The sequence below is a fragment of the Lucilia sericata genome, unplaced genomic scaffold (genome assembly GCF_015586225.1).
Source record: "Lucilia sericata isolate MDLA Ls3-8-SP2 unplaced genomic scaffold, ASM1558622v1 Contig005854F_arrow, whole genome shotgun sequence".
NCBI classification, from domain to species: Eukaryota; Metazoa; Arthropoda; class Insecta; order Diptera; family Calliphoridae; genus Lucilia; species Lucilia sericata.
The window spans coordinates 1-12,259 of record NW_023997625.1 but is presented as its reverse complement, the minus strand read 5'-3'; the positions used below and the strand labels follow the sequence as shown (position 1 = coordinate 12,259).

The 12,259-nt window shown below is 33.2% G+C and overlaps 1 protein-coding gene across 1 annotated transcript; it reads right to left on the bottom strand.

Annotated features, from left to right (window-relative positions):
- Nucleotides 1-3,146: 3,146 nt before the first annotated feature.
- LOC119615556 lies at nucleotides 3,147-9,167 on the bottom strand. Its single transcript, XM_037971569.1, has 2 exons — nucleotides 8,769-9,167; nucleotides 3,147-3,170 (listed from the first exon to the last, which is right to left on the bottom strand). The coding sequence occupies exons 1-2, from the start codon at nucleotides 9,165-9,167 to the stop codon at nucleotides 3,147-3,149; spliced, it is 423 nt and encodes a 140-aa protein (XP_037827497.1).
- Between the last annotated feature and the right edge of the window lie 3,092 nt (nucleotides 9,168-12,259).

Genomic DNA, 12,259 nt, shown 5'->3' with positions numbered 1-12,259 from the left:
TATTGAAACTCGTATAACCCAAAAGGGGTTATGATGGCAGTCTTAGGTATATCACAAGGTTCAACCGGGATTTGATGATACGCCCTTTGTAAATCTATTGTCGAAAAAATTGTTTTTTGGTACAAAATACTGGTAACATCATGCAAATATGGTATGGGGTATCTGTCAGGCACCGTTATGTCATTTAAGGCTCGGTAGTCCCCACAGGGGCGCCATTCACCATTTGGTTTCCTTACTAAGTGGAGAGGACTTGCCCAGTTGCTTTTTGATGGTCGACAGATACCCTTTTCCATTAAATATTCAAACTCCTTCTTTGCAGCCATTAATTTATCACCGGCCAGTCTTCGAGCACGGGCAAACGTTGGGGGACCTTTCGTAGTAATATGGTGAGTGACGGTGGTATTAGTTGGCAGCTTATTCGCGTTGATTGTACCAAGATCCTTAAATTCGTGCAGCAACTGTGCATAGCGCCCTAGTGTACTATATACACATATTTGGTCATCACATCGAGTTGTAATGCCACTTACCTCCAACAGTGTTTTTCGATCGATGAGTTTTCCACCTTTCACGTCGACAACGAGACCAAAATGTTTCAAGAAATCATATCCTATTATCGGGCTGCTGACATTTGCAACTATAAATGTCCAAATAAAATCACGTCTAAGTCCTAAAGAAACTTTTATTCGTTTTTCACCATATGTTCGTATTGGTGTACTGTTTGCTGCAAAAAGGTCTGTTGTTTTTGTTGTCTTTAATTTGTCTGAGGGACTCACTGGCAGTACGGATACGTCCGCGCCCGTATCAATCAAAAAGTTTTGTTTCGAATTGGTGTCATTAATTAGTAGGCGAGCTATACAATAGCCGTCTTTGTGTCCGCCCGCTGGATTAAAAGACGAATTTAGTTTTTTGATTGTTTGTTGTAAGTACATGGTTCACGGCATTTACGTGCATTTTCACCATACTTAGCATGAAACCAACAGATCTGCTCGCTTTTTTGATTTGCCACTCCTTGCTGTTGACGTTTAGCTGAAACAGATCGTGAACGACGTTTATGGTTGTTGTTAACCATACAAAGACTATTTATCTGCTTCTCGAGGCGTTCTAGTCGTTTATCAATTTCAGAAGCGCCTGTTGGCAATGATTGTGATGACGTCACGACAGACAAGTGTTGAAATTCACCAACTTCCATTATCTTGTCAGCCAATTTAGCCAGTTCATTCAAATCGGCATCAGATGCTTGTAATATTGCTCTTACTTGTGCTGGTAACCGTTGCAGCCATAAAGTTTTCAAAAAGTCTCGTGTTACTTTGTCTTTCGCCAGCGCACTTAATTCGTTTAATAGTTGTGTGGGACGTTTGTCTCCCAAATCAATTTCCGAAAGTAATTTCTGTGTTTTCTTCTGCTCACTCTCGCAGTAGCGTTCCAAAATGCATTTTTTCAAATTACCATATTTATCATCGGGCGGAGGATTCAATATTGCATCAGAAATTTGAACGAGTACATTAGATTCTATAGCTGCGACCACGGTGTTGTATTTGGATGCATCGCTTGTAATTCCGGCAACAGAAAATTGTGCTTCGACTTGAGCCAGCCAAATCTCAGCGTGATCAGGCCAGAACGGTGGAACCTTAACGGACACTCGATTTATAATTTGGTCGGTCTCGTTTGCTGTAGAATTACACGTGTTGGTAGTAACACCAGTTGTGTTGCCGGCATTCGATATTACTGGCCTGTCGTCGTTTTCGCCAGCCATCATTAAGTCGTAATGAAAAATTCATAAGCGTGTACGTCACGGGTCACCAATTTGTAGCGTGTTGGTTAATATTCAATATTTATTTAACTTAAAAAAACTTATAAATTTTACATTAACTTTAAAGAAAAAAATAATGAAGTCGAAAAACTTCTATTCGAGAGAATTCTAATTCATAGTGTGTTAAAACGTTAAAATATAAAAACAAAATGTTAGTGTTGGTAAACGTAATTTCAAAATTAATCGTTACACCACAGTTGCAATTAACTTTGGCAGTTTTCGTGCTAGGACAGTCGTTTATGCACCATTTTAAAGCATTAAAATTGCCATTTGTTTTGGTATATAATTTATTGCATAATGTATTTTTAGAAAATGGCCAATTGGATAGATCGGTAGAATTATTTTCCCAGGTTTAAAAAGGCGGTAATTTGAGGTTCCGATATGGTTGTGAATAACTTTGACAGTTTTCATGCTATGACAGTCATTTATGCATCATTTTAAAGCATTATGATTGCACTTTAATTTGGTATATCATTTGTGGCACAATGTGTTCGTCTAAAAAATGGTCAATTTGAAGGATCGGTAGAATTATTGTTCTATGTTTAAAAACGCGGTAATTTGAGGTTCCGATATGGTTGCAAATAACTTTGACAGTTTTCATGCTAGGGCAATAGTTTATGCATCATTTTAAAGCATTACAGTTGCACTTTATTTTGGTGTATAATTTGTGGCATAATGAATTTTTACAAAAGTTGGATAGATCGGTATATTTATTGGTACAGGTTTAAAAATGCGGTAATTCAAGGCTCCGATATGGTTGCAAATAACTTTTATAGTTTTCATGTTATAACAGTCGTTTATATATCTTTTTATTGCATTATAGTTGCCATTTGTTTTGGTATATAATTTATTGCATAATATATTTTTAGAAAATGGCCAATTGGATAGATCGGTAGAATTATTTTCACAGCTTTAAAAAGGCGGTAATTTGAGGTTCCGATATGGTTGCAAATAACATTGACAGTTTTCATGCTATGACAGTCATTTATGCTTCATTTTAAAGCATTATGATTGCACTTTAATATGGTATATAATTTGTAGCATATGTAATGTACATTGCCTGCTCTGCACCGAAGTGACTATGAGATTTAAAAAAAAACCTGTTAATATGTTATTGTAAAATACAAAACAACAAAACAGATTTTAAGTTTGGCCAAGTAAAGGATTAGATCAGGTCGATGGGAGCCTATGATTGCTAACTAACAGTCGGTTGGGGGGGTTCTTGACCAATCTGCTCCTAACTCATGGTTTTACATAACACTTTTATAAGACTCCCGATTGTAAAATAAATTCACTATTGACTTTACTTTAAATGGACTAGATAAACATAGCTAAATCAACTAAAAGCCCCTACTATGTTCTGAAATGAAAAGAAAAATAACAAAAGATATTGATCAAAAGCTAAGAATAAGGTTTTTCCGGTGGAGATGAAAAACCCGTGCCTCATAACCCGCCCTTACCATGATTCTAATGGCAATCATCGTTTGTTGATAGAATCCCGCCTTCATTCACCCTAACACTTCAATTCACAAGAAAACTGTTAAATTTCTTTAGCAATTCATTTTGCTTTCATTAGTTTATTTTCAAAATAAAAAAAAAAGAACTTAGAACAGAAATATTTGTTGCAAGTTGTACAAGAAGCAATATTTAACTCGTGGGCTAAAGATATTTTTATAAACTTTAACGATTTGCAAATAAAATTTCTTGTTGTATAATTGAATAAGAAATATTGAAAAATAAATGCCAAATATAAAATTTATAAATGAATACATTTTGTATTGTAACACCTTCAAAACAAAATAATATAGATATAAATAAAAATGGTAATAATAAACTTTTAAAAATTATAATTTTGTTTAATTTTCATATGCTGTTGGTTTATAAGTAATCTGATTTTTTTTAAATATTTTCCGATTTCATATTAAATTCAAAAAATTATCAACATGCAAAAAAAAATTAACAATAAACGGTTACGGTAACGTTTTCACTTTGCTCATCACAATTAAGTTACACTTTAAACAAACGTGAGCTTAGGGTTGTAATTAAAAGTATTAAAATAAGAAAAGTACAAAGAGAAATGCAAAGTAATTTATGTGGGTGCTTCTTCTTGTTATTGTTCTTTTTGTTTACATCAGTTTTACAAATTTTATAAGAAGATTTGGTGATTTTTTTAATTTGTTTGTTATAATTTCTAGATTGTTTAGTTTTTATGATTTAAATTTGTTACCATTTTAATTGTTATGATTTAATAAACAGTAGTGAGAATTGTGTTTTTTTTTCTGTGCATGTTTATATTTTTTGGTATATCTTTTATTAATTTATAAATTTTTTTTTCTTTTTGTAAATTTTTATAAATATATGTAATTGTAAATTTATGTAAATATTTCGAAATTTTTGTAAATTTGTATTAATATTCCGTGAAAAAGTAATAAAATGAGAAATGATCATTTTATATATGTATATAAATTTTAAAATTTTAACAATATTAATAACAAGTTTGATAAATATGAAACAAAATTATAAATAAATAATATTTTAACAAATTAATAACAAATTCAATAAATTGTCTATAAAATGATCATTAGAAATGTTTTACTTTTGATTTTGTTATTGTTTTCTTTTGATTCTTGAGTTGAAATAAAGATTTAAATATTCAACATTTTAATGGTTTTTGTTTTGATGGATGTGTTTTGGTTTTTATATTGTGGATTTTAACAAAAAAAAAGAAAAAAGAAAAAAGGTAAACAAAACAACACAACTTAATGAATGAACATTAGTATAATCTGGACCATTGGTAGTATTTCATTGATAAAAAAAATGTTGGATTCTATTCATTGATTAATTGTGTGGTCTTGTTTTGAGCGCAAGAGTATTTCATAATTCAAAAAAAATTCATTTTTCACTCACCCAATAGTACAACGATGGACGATGAGGCCTCTCCGTTCTCGATGTTGGTGCTGTTTTTGATGTTGGGAAAAAAAAGTAATTTATAAAAGACTCTTGCTAGCTATTTAAGTAGTTAGGATCCACTTGATTCTAAAATTATTAACAATTTATGATGCCAATAGAATAAAATTATGCTTTCTGATTTTTTTTTTTTTTTTTTTTTTCATTTTAGTTATTATTTATTGAATCTTTCTTACATAGAAATTTACAATAAGTATTGAAATCTTAACCTAAACTATAACTAACGTCGTTATTGCCACTGCAATTTCAACAAAAGTTCTCGATAATTTGATTATCTGGCAAAATCCAATGTTTCCGTTCTTCTCAGTCGTCTGTGACCCTCAAATGACAGCAACTCCCTGGCAAGGGGATTTGGGTGATCCATTAGTTTCGACAGGTAGGTTAAACAAGAGAGTTTGATCTCCTCGCGTATTATGGGGACATTGAGATCCCTATGAATATTACTATTGCGAATGTACCACGGGGCACCTGTTATTGACCTTAACAGTGCTGACTGCTTTCTTTGTAATTTTTCAACATTTGATGAGGAGGCTGTTCCCCACAGTTGAATGCCGTATAGCCATATCGGTTTTATAACTGTTTTGTACAAAAGCACTTTGTACTCCAAGTCTAGAGCAGACCGTGGTCCAATTAGCCAGTACAATTGAGCTGACTTTAATTTTATTTGTGTAACCTTGGCTTCAATGTGGTGAGTCCATGTTAAGCGGCGATCAAGGTGGATACCAAGATATCTCACATGGCTTTGTTCAGGAATTTTTATATTGTTTATCTGCACGGGAGGACAATTTTCCCTTCTTAAAGTAAATGTAACGTGAGTACATTTTGTAGCATTGACTTTTATTTCCATTTGTCCAGCCATTTTTCCAATTCGCCGATGTGAAACTGGAGTTGTTCAGAAGCTATTGAAGGGTTTGCATGCATGCTTACAAAAGCGGTATCATCCGCAAATGTAGATGTGTGAGTCAGTGCGCTCGTTGGCATATCTGCAGTATATAAAATATATAGGAGCGGACCTAGAATACTCCCCTGGGGTACTCCAGCAGATATTTTTCGACGTGAAGAGATCACATCTTTAGATCTGATTTGAAAAGATCTTTCATATATGTAATTTTTAAGCAGTTTGTGAACATTCGCAGGTAGTAATGTGATAATTTTGTGTATTAGTCCATCGTGCCAGACTTTATCAAAAGCTTGAGAAATATCTATGAATAATGCAGAGCAATATTGCTTGCTCTCGAAGGCCTTTCGAATAAGAGTTGTTATTCGATGTACCTGTTCGATAGTGCTGTGCTTTCTTCTGAAACCAAACTGATGGCCAGGAATAATGCAATTATCGTTAAAGTGTACTAAAAGGCTTTCAAGCAATAACTTTTCAAAAAGTTTTGAGAATAAAGACAACAGGCTAATGGGACGGTATGATGTCACTTGAGTGACATCTTTCCCCGGTTTTGGTATCATAACAATCTCGGATACTTTCCATGAGTTAGGGAAGTATCCAATACGTAGCATCGAGTTAAAGATGAACAAAATAATTCTCAGTGCTGAATTGGGCAGGTTACTTATCATCGTGGTAGTAATTTTATCTATACCAGGTGATTTTCCTGCCTTTAGACCTTTGATTGTCATCTTCACGGTAGAGAACCGGAATTTTATTGGGTGTGGAACCACATTATTTATAATGTTAGCACTAATAGAAGAATCTGTATCATTTTGAGTAAACACATTCTCCAAGTGATTGGCGAATGCTTCAATTTTTTCTGACGTATTTCTTGCCCATTGACCATTCTGAAGGCGTATAGGTGACTCATATGCAATAGGGCACTGCATATTTTTAACAGCTTTCCAGAGACTATATTCTGTTTTCTTAGTAGGGTCTAAGTTTTTGAGATAATTTCTCAGATTAGATTCCTTATTATCCTTTAAAGCGATGCGAAGTCTTCTTTGGCACTGATTAAGTTTAACCTTTATGTTTGGAGATCGTGATTGTTGCCATTGACGTCTGAGTGTTCTCTTTTCTTTAATAAGAGACTCAATGTTCCTAGGACATTTCGATTTTTTGAAGTCTCCCAAGGTGACTGGGGGTGTAGACACTTTGACAGCATCTTGTAAGATATCCGTAAATATATCGACAGCGAATTGTATTTCATGGTCATTCTTCAATGAAATGTTTTGTGGCAGGTGTGAGCTAACATACATTTTATACTTTAACCAGTTCGTTTTCTTGTTAGGGAAACAAGAACAATAGTTTTCCAATTTATTTGGGGTTTCTAATAACGTTAAAATTGTAGGCGAGTGGTCTGACGAGAGGTCCAACGAAGGGATCACTGAAATAAATTCTCGTTTTATATTTTTGATTACAGCAAAGTCAATTAGATCGGGAATCTTATTGAGGTCTGTAGGCCAATAGGTAGGTTGGCCACTAGATATGGCATCTAGTCTGTTGTACGATATTGCTTCTAGCAATTGTCTGCCTTTGGGAGTAATGAGGCGAGAGCCCCAAAATGTATGTTTTGCATTATAATCACCAGCTGCTATGAATCTTGGGCCAAGAGTTTTAAAGTATTCGAGAAACTGCTCTCGATTAACATTATACCTAGGAGGACAATATATTGAAGATATTGTAACTCGACTATCAGGTATATTTATAGAGGTGGCCTGGATATGGTCCTTTTTGTATTCTGGCATTGGGAAATGTCTAATATTTTTCTCACTAAAATGGCTGTTCCACCACAGGCTCTGCCACTTGGATGTTTTGTATCGTAAGTGTAGTATCCATTAATTCTGAAACAATTCTTTAGGGTAAAGTGTGTTTCAGAGACGAGTAGTACGTCAATTTCCTGAAGTAGCAGGAATTGTTCTACTTCATTCTTGTGTTGGCTAAGGCCGTTAGCATTCCAAAAACAAATTCTTAGAGAATTCATTTTTTATTTAGCAGGATCTGCATGAGCATGCTTTGATTCTGCATTAATTGTTGAAACATATTTTGCATATTTGCCATGAAACTGTTCATGGTTTGAATTAGATTCTCAATAGAGCTTTGAGAATTTGTTTCGGGTGCAGGCACACCCTCTTTTAATGCATGTGCATATGAAAATAATGGGGCATTATTTTCATTGTTTGATTGCAAATTCTCATTATTCTTATTTGTAAGACTTCTATATTGGGCACTAGAAGTTTGATTTGCATTCATTTGGGTAACGGAACCCTCTTTTGTCGTATGGGCATACGATTTATTCTGATTGCTTTTATTTGTGATACTTCTATATTGAGCACTAGAAGTATTAGGAAGGCTTGGGAAGTTAGAAGCTTTATATTGAGCATATAAAGGTCTTCTGGCCTTGTTTGATTGTTGGATGTGTAGATATACTGGACATCCGCGATAGTTAGCAGTGTGATTTTGACCACAGTTACTGCATTTTCTTTTATTGTTATCTGTTTTTGGGTAAGGACAATCTTGACTCTTATGGATGTCTCCGCATCTCACACAAACAGATGGTAATTTGCAGAAAGTTCTGGTGTGACCGAACTCTTGGCAATTTAGGCATTGAGGAGGACCTCTGCGCTTAATGGGTTCCTCTACAGTTATTTTGCGATTGAGAAGATATCTTAAACTGTATATTGGATGAGTATCACCCTTTTTTTTCAATTGTGAAGAGTTAAAAGTAATTTCAACTCTAAACATTGGTTGGGGAATTTTGTCCTTGTTAAATATATTGTGAATGGACTTCACTTCATAACCTTCAGACTCTAGCGCCTTTTTAATGTCATCAGTTGGTACAGAGCTGTCTACACCTTTGATAACTACTGTCAAACCCTTTGCACTTTTTAGTTGATACGTGTAATAATTTCTTTTCTCAGAATCAAAACTATCAACTATTGTTCTAAAAGACTTTTCTGAATAAGTCTGTATTTTTGTTTCCTGAATATTTCCTTTCCGTAGAGAGACTACATGGAAATTTTCTTTGCCTACAAGTTGGGACAACTTATTTACCAATAGATTGGTGGTAGGTTCGCGCAAATAGAGGGGAGGTGGCTTTTGGTCTTTTAAAGTCATAGATGGTACTTTTTCACTTTCTTGGTTATCAAGCAGTGCAAAACGATTTTGACTTACGGAATTTGTTTTCGCTTGTTTTGGATTTGGTTCCAATTTTGAAGTCCTAGGGCTGGACTTACGTTTTGCATATGTGACATAACGGTCCATTCCCGTTTGGATCTTTTGCGTTTTATGCGAGCTCAATAAATTTGGAGTATTTTTTGGTATGGCACCAGTATTCTTTGACATTGGGCTTGAGTGACCCTCCTTATCATTAATGGTTTTCACAGTGTTAATATTGTTATTGGTACTATTTGTGATATTGTTCACATTAGCATTACTATTTACATCAACCATTGAATCAGTTGTTTGATTATCTATTTTTTCTTTTGCTTTGTCTTCCACACAATTGTCTTGTTTTGGCGCACTTGAGAGAGGAGATCTCTCGTTTGTTGTTGTTTTTGAATCTGTTGTTTGTTTATTTATTTTTTCTTTTGCGCTATTATCTACACAATTGTTCTGTTTTGGCGCACTTGAGAGAGGAGATCTCTCGTTTGTTGTTGTTCTTACACTTAAATAGTTTTTATGATTTTTTGGATCATAATTATTGTTGTTGTTGCATGGAGAGCTCATAACAAAGTATGCATTTTTTCCATTGCTACTGAGCCTCCTTTCACTTGTTGGAGAGTTAGAGAAACTCATGCACAATAACACACACTACACTCTATTTAAGGTTTTGTTGTTATTTTTTCTTTTTGTATACTTTTTGCTTTTTTTATAAATTGTTTTGTTAATAATTGCATTAACAAAAACGACAATTTATTTAATTTAAATGTATTTTTAATATTAAAAATAAATAAGTATGTATTTAATTAGCGTCCATTCGCTGTTACTTATCTTTTTTTATATTTTATTAAGAATTTATATTCACAATGTTATTTTCCTGTGAGAGCGATTTAAAACACGTCTATCCACTATAAACAAATAATAATAAAAATTTCTGATTTGAAAATCTGATTTTCTTCAGATGTTTCTCTTAGTATAGGTTTTGGTGTTTATACATAGATGTAGATAAATCAATTTTGAAAATTTTGAAAGAAATTAGTTTGGTGTTCGAAAATGTTGATGATTGAAAAATTATGTTTTTGATGGTTTCTCTATAATATTTGTTGAGTAGGTTGTAGAGCAGCTTGATTGAAAAACAAACGTTCAATATTCACATCAATTCGTGGTAGTTGTTACAAGTTGTAATGTAATTTATAAAATGTTGTTTAGTTTCCCTTTTCTACTGATAGGTTTTGGTGGAATCTTGACAGGGGTTTGCGGATTAGATTAGATGCTCAATCCAGACTTTTAGGCAAGTTATCCTGCAGCTGGTTTTACACCTTTGGAGAGTTGTGTGGTGGATTTTTCTGAATAAGCAAGGCAATGGAATATTGAATTGAGAGTTGTTGGTTAGGGATTGACACTGCAATCCTTATATTCGGACCAGATCACGTCGCAGAGATCTCAAAGCAGTCTTTTGGCACTTTCTGGCGATTTATATTTAATTTGGTTTCAAATGGTGATTTGGGAAGTTGGTTCATACGAACGCATGCGCAGATGCAAATTTGCCAATTTTTGATCTTGCACAGATTCTCACTAAAACAATATGAAATCTTTATATTACACGGAATTAACGCACTTTAAACCAACGGAAATGCTTACCAATTCTCTAGATTTAGCAACGAATAGATAAATTTAAAAAATTCAAACTTTTATCTCCAACAAGATAAATTTAGAAGTAACTAAATTATCACTGCCAGATATTCTTTTCTGGTTTATAAGAACTGGAATATGACTATATAGCACAAATTAATTTGGGGAAAAGGAAATAAAATCTTTTGAAACTATGCCAATTCAACTTTTTGAGAATAAGTTTTAGGGTAAAGCATTTTGGTTTAGTTGCCAAAATTGACAATTGACAATACTAACATTATTATCGACTCAAAACCTCAAAATTTTTGTCAACAAAAGATGACCTGCCGAATAATGTACTCTATATCTAAGAAATTTTTGTTGAATAATAATTTTTCTAGAAAATTATCTTTTTTCCTAAGTCTGAAATTTATTCAGTCGATTTTAATGGGAAATATTAACAATTTTAAAATTATTCGGGGATACCATGTAATGTGTGCGTTTACTTTGGTGGTTTTAATCATATGCAAATGATGCAACGTGTAAATGTTTATATACATTTTATGTTGATGATATGCATATACACATTTATTGATCATCACAACTTACAATCCACAACAGCTGATAACACTGATACATGTTATATTAGGTGTAATACAAAATTGTGGCCTATTTAATCAATATAAAATGTTTTCTAAAAATTAAATGTTTATTAAATAGAAGAGAAAAAATTAAAACATTTGTTGTATATACAAATTTAAACTTGTAATGGAAAAATATTTCGTTTTACAATTAAATGGTAGAAAACGTTCACCACAAACTGCATAACATTTACTCTATGAGTAAAAATGTTAGGAAGAAAAAGGACGTTTTATATATTTGGCATATTTTGGAGTGTGTCGTTATGTTGAAATTAGCTTTGTTATAGAAAAATTATATATAGCAATTAAAAAAGAAATGTTCGTTGTAAGAAAATCTGTTCAGATTCAAAATACGAGAACTGTTACTATTAGACCGGAAATTAAAAATAAATTCAAAGCTATAAATATGTCATAATGAAAGTATGTGGTTTTATGTACGAATATCTTTGGCGTGATAAGTACCTACGATTTTGCCATCAGAATCAGTTAATACATAATAATGATTTCCTAGTGTTTTCTTTAACAATTGCTTTCACAAACACCGGTGCAAATTTTGCATTAAAACGCTTTTCCATGCTACTTTGTACAAAGTTTCTACGTAGCACTTCCTGTCCAATATGAAATTTTCCTGGTCTTGTTCGCAGATTATACGTTTTCTGGTTTTGTTTGTAAGCTTGTTTCAAGTACTTTTGTATATCCTTTCTAATTAATTGCAAATGATCATCTCTGCATAAAGAAGCTATCGGTTCGTCTAAAGCTTTTAAGTTTTTCAACAAAGAATATGAGGAGCCATGAGTTATCATATTAAACCAAACAGCACATGATATGGTGACATACTTATCGATTGATGATAACCGTTTCGTAGCGCACAATTAATTGCACTTAAGTTTTTCATCCCATTTTGTATGATCCTGTTTTAGAAAAGCTCTAATGGCGGCTACAATCGAACGATTTACGCGTTCTGACGCGTTTGATTGCGGGGAGTAAACAGCTGTATAGACATGTTGAATTCCTAAAGAAGTAAGATAGGCGTTTAGGTCATTTGCCTTGAATTGGGACCCATTGTCGCTAACAATGGTTTCAGGTATTCCATAAACATGAAATATATGAGTTTCTAAAAAGTCTTTTATT

Excerpts from the sequence above, each read along its gene's own strand:
- LOC119615556 (XM_037971569.1), bottom strand. The coding sequence starts at position 9,167 with ATGGTTGATGTAAATAGTAATGCTAATGTGAACAATATCACAAATAGT. Across the intron at positions 3,171-8,768 it reads AACCTACCACCAATCTATTG|AACATAGTAGGGGCTTTTAG; the intron begins GTAAATAAGTTG and ends TTTTCATTTCAG.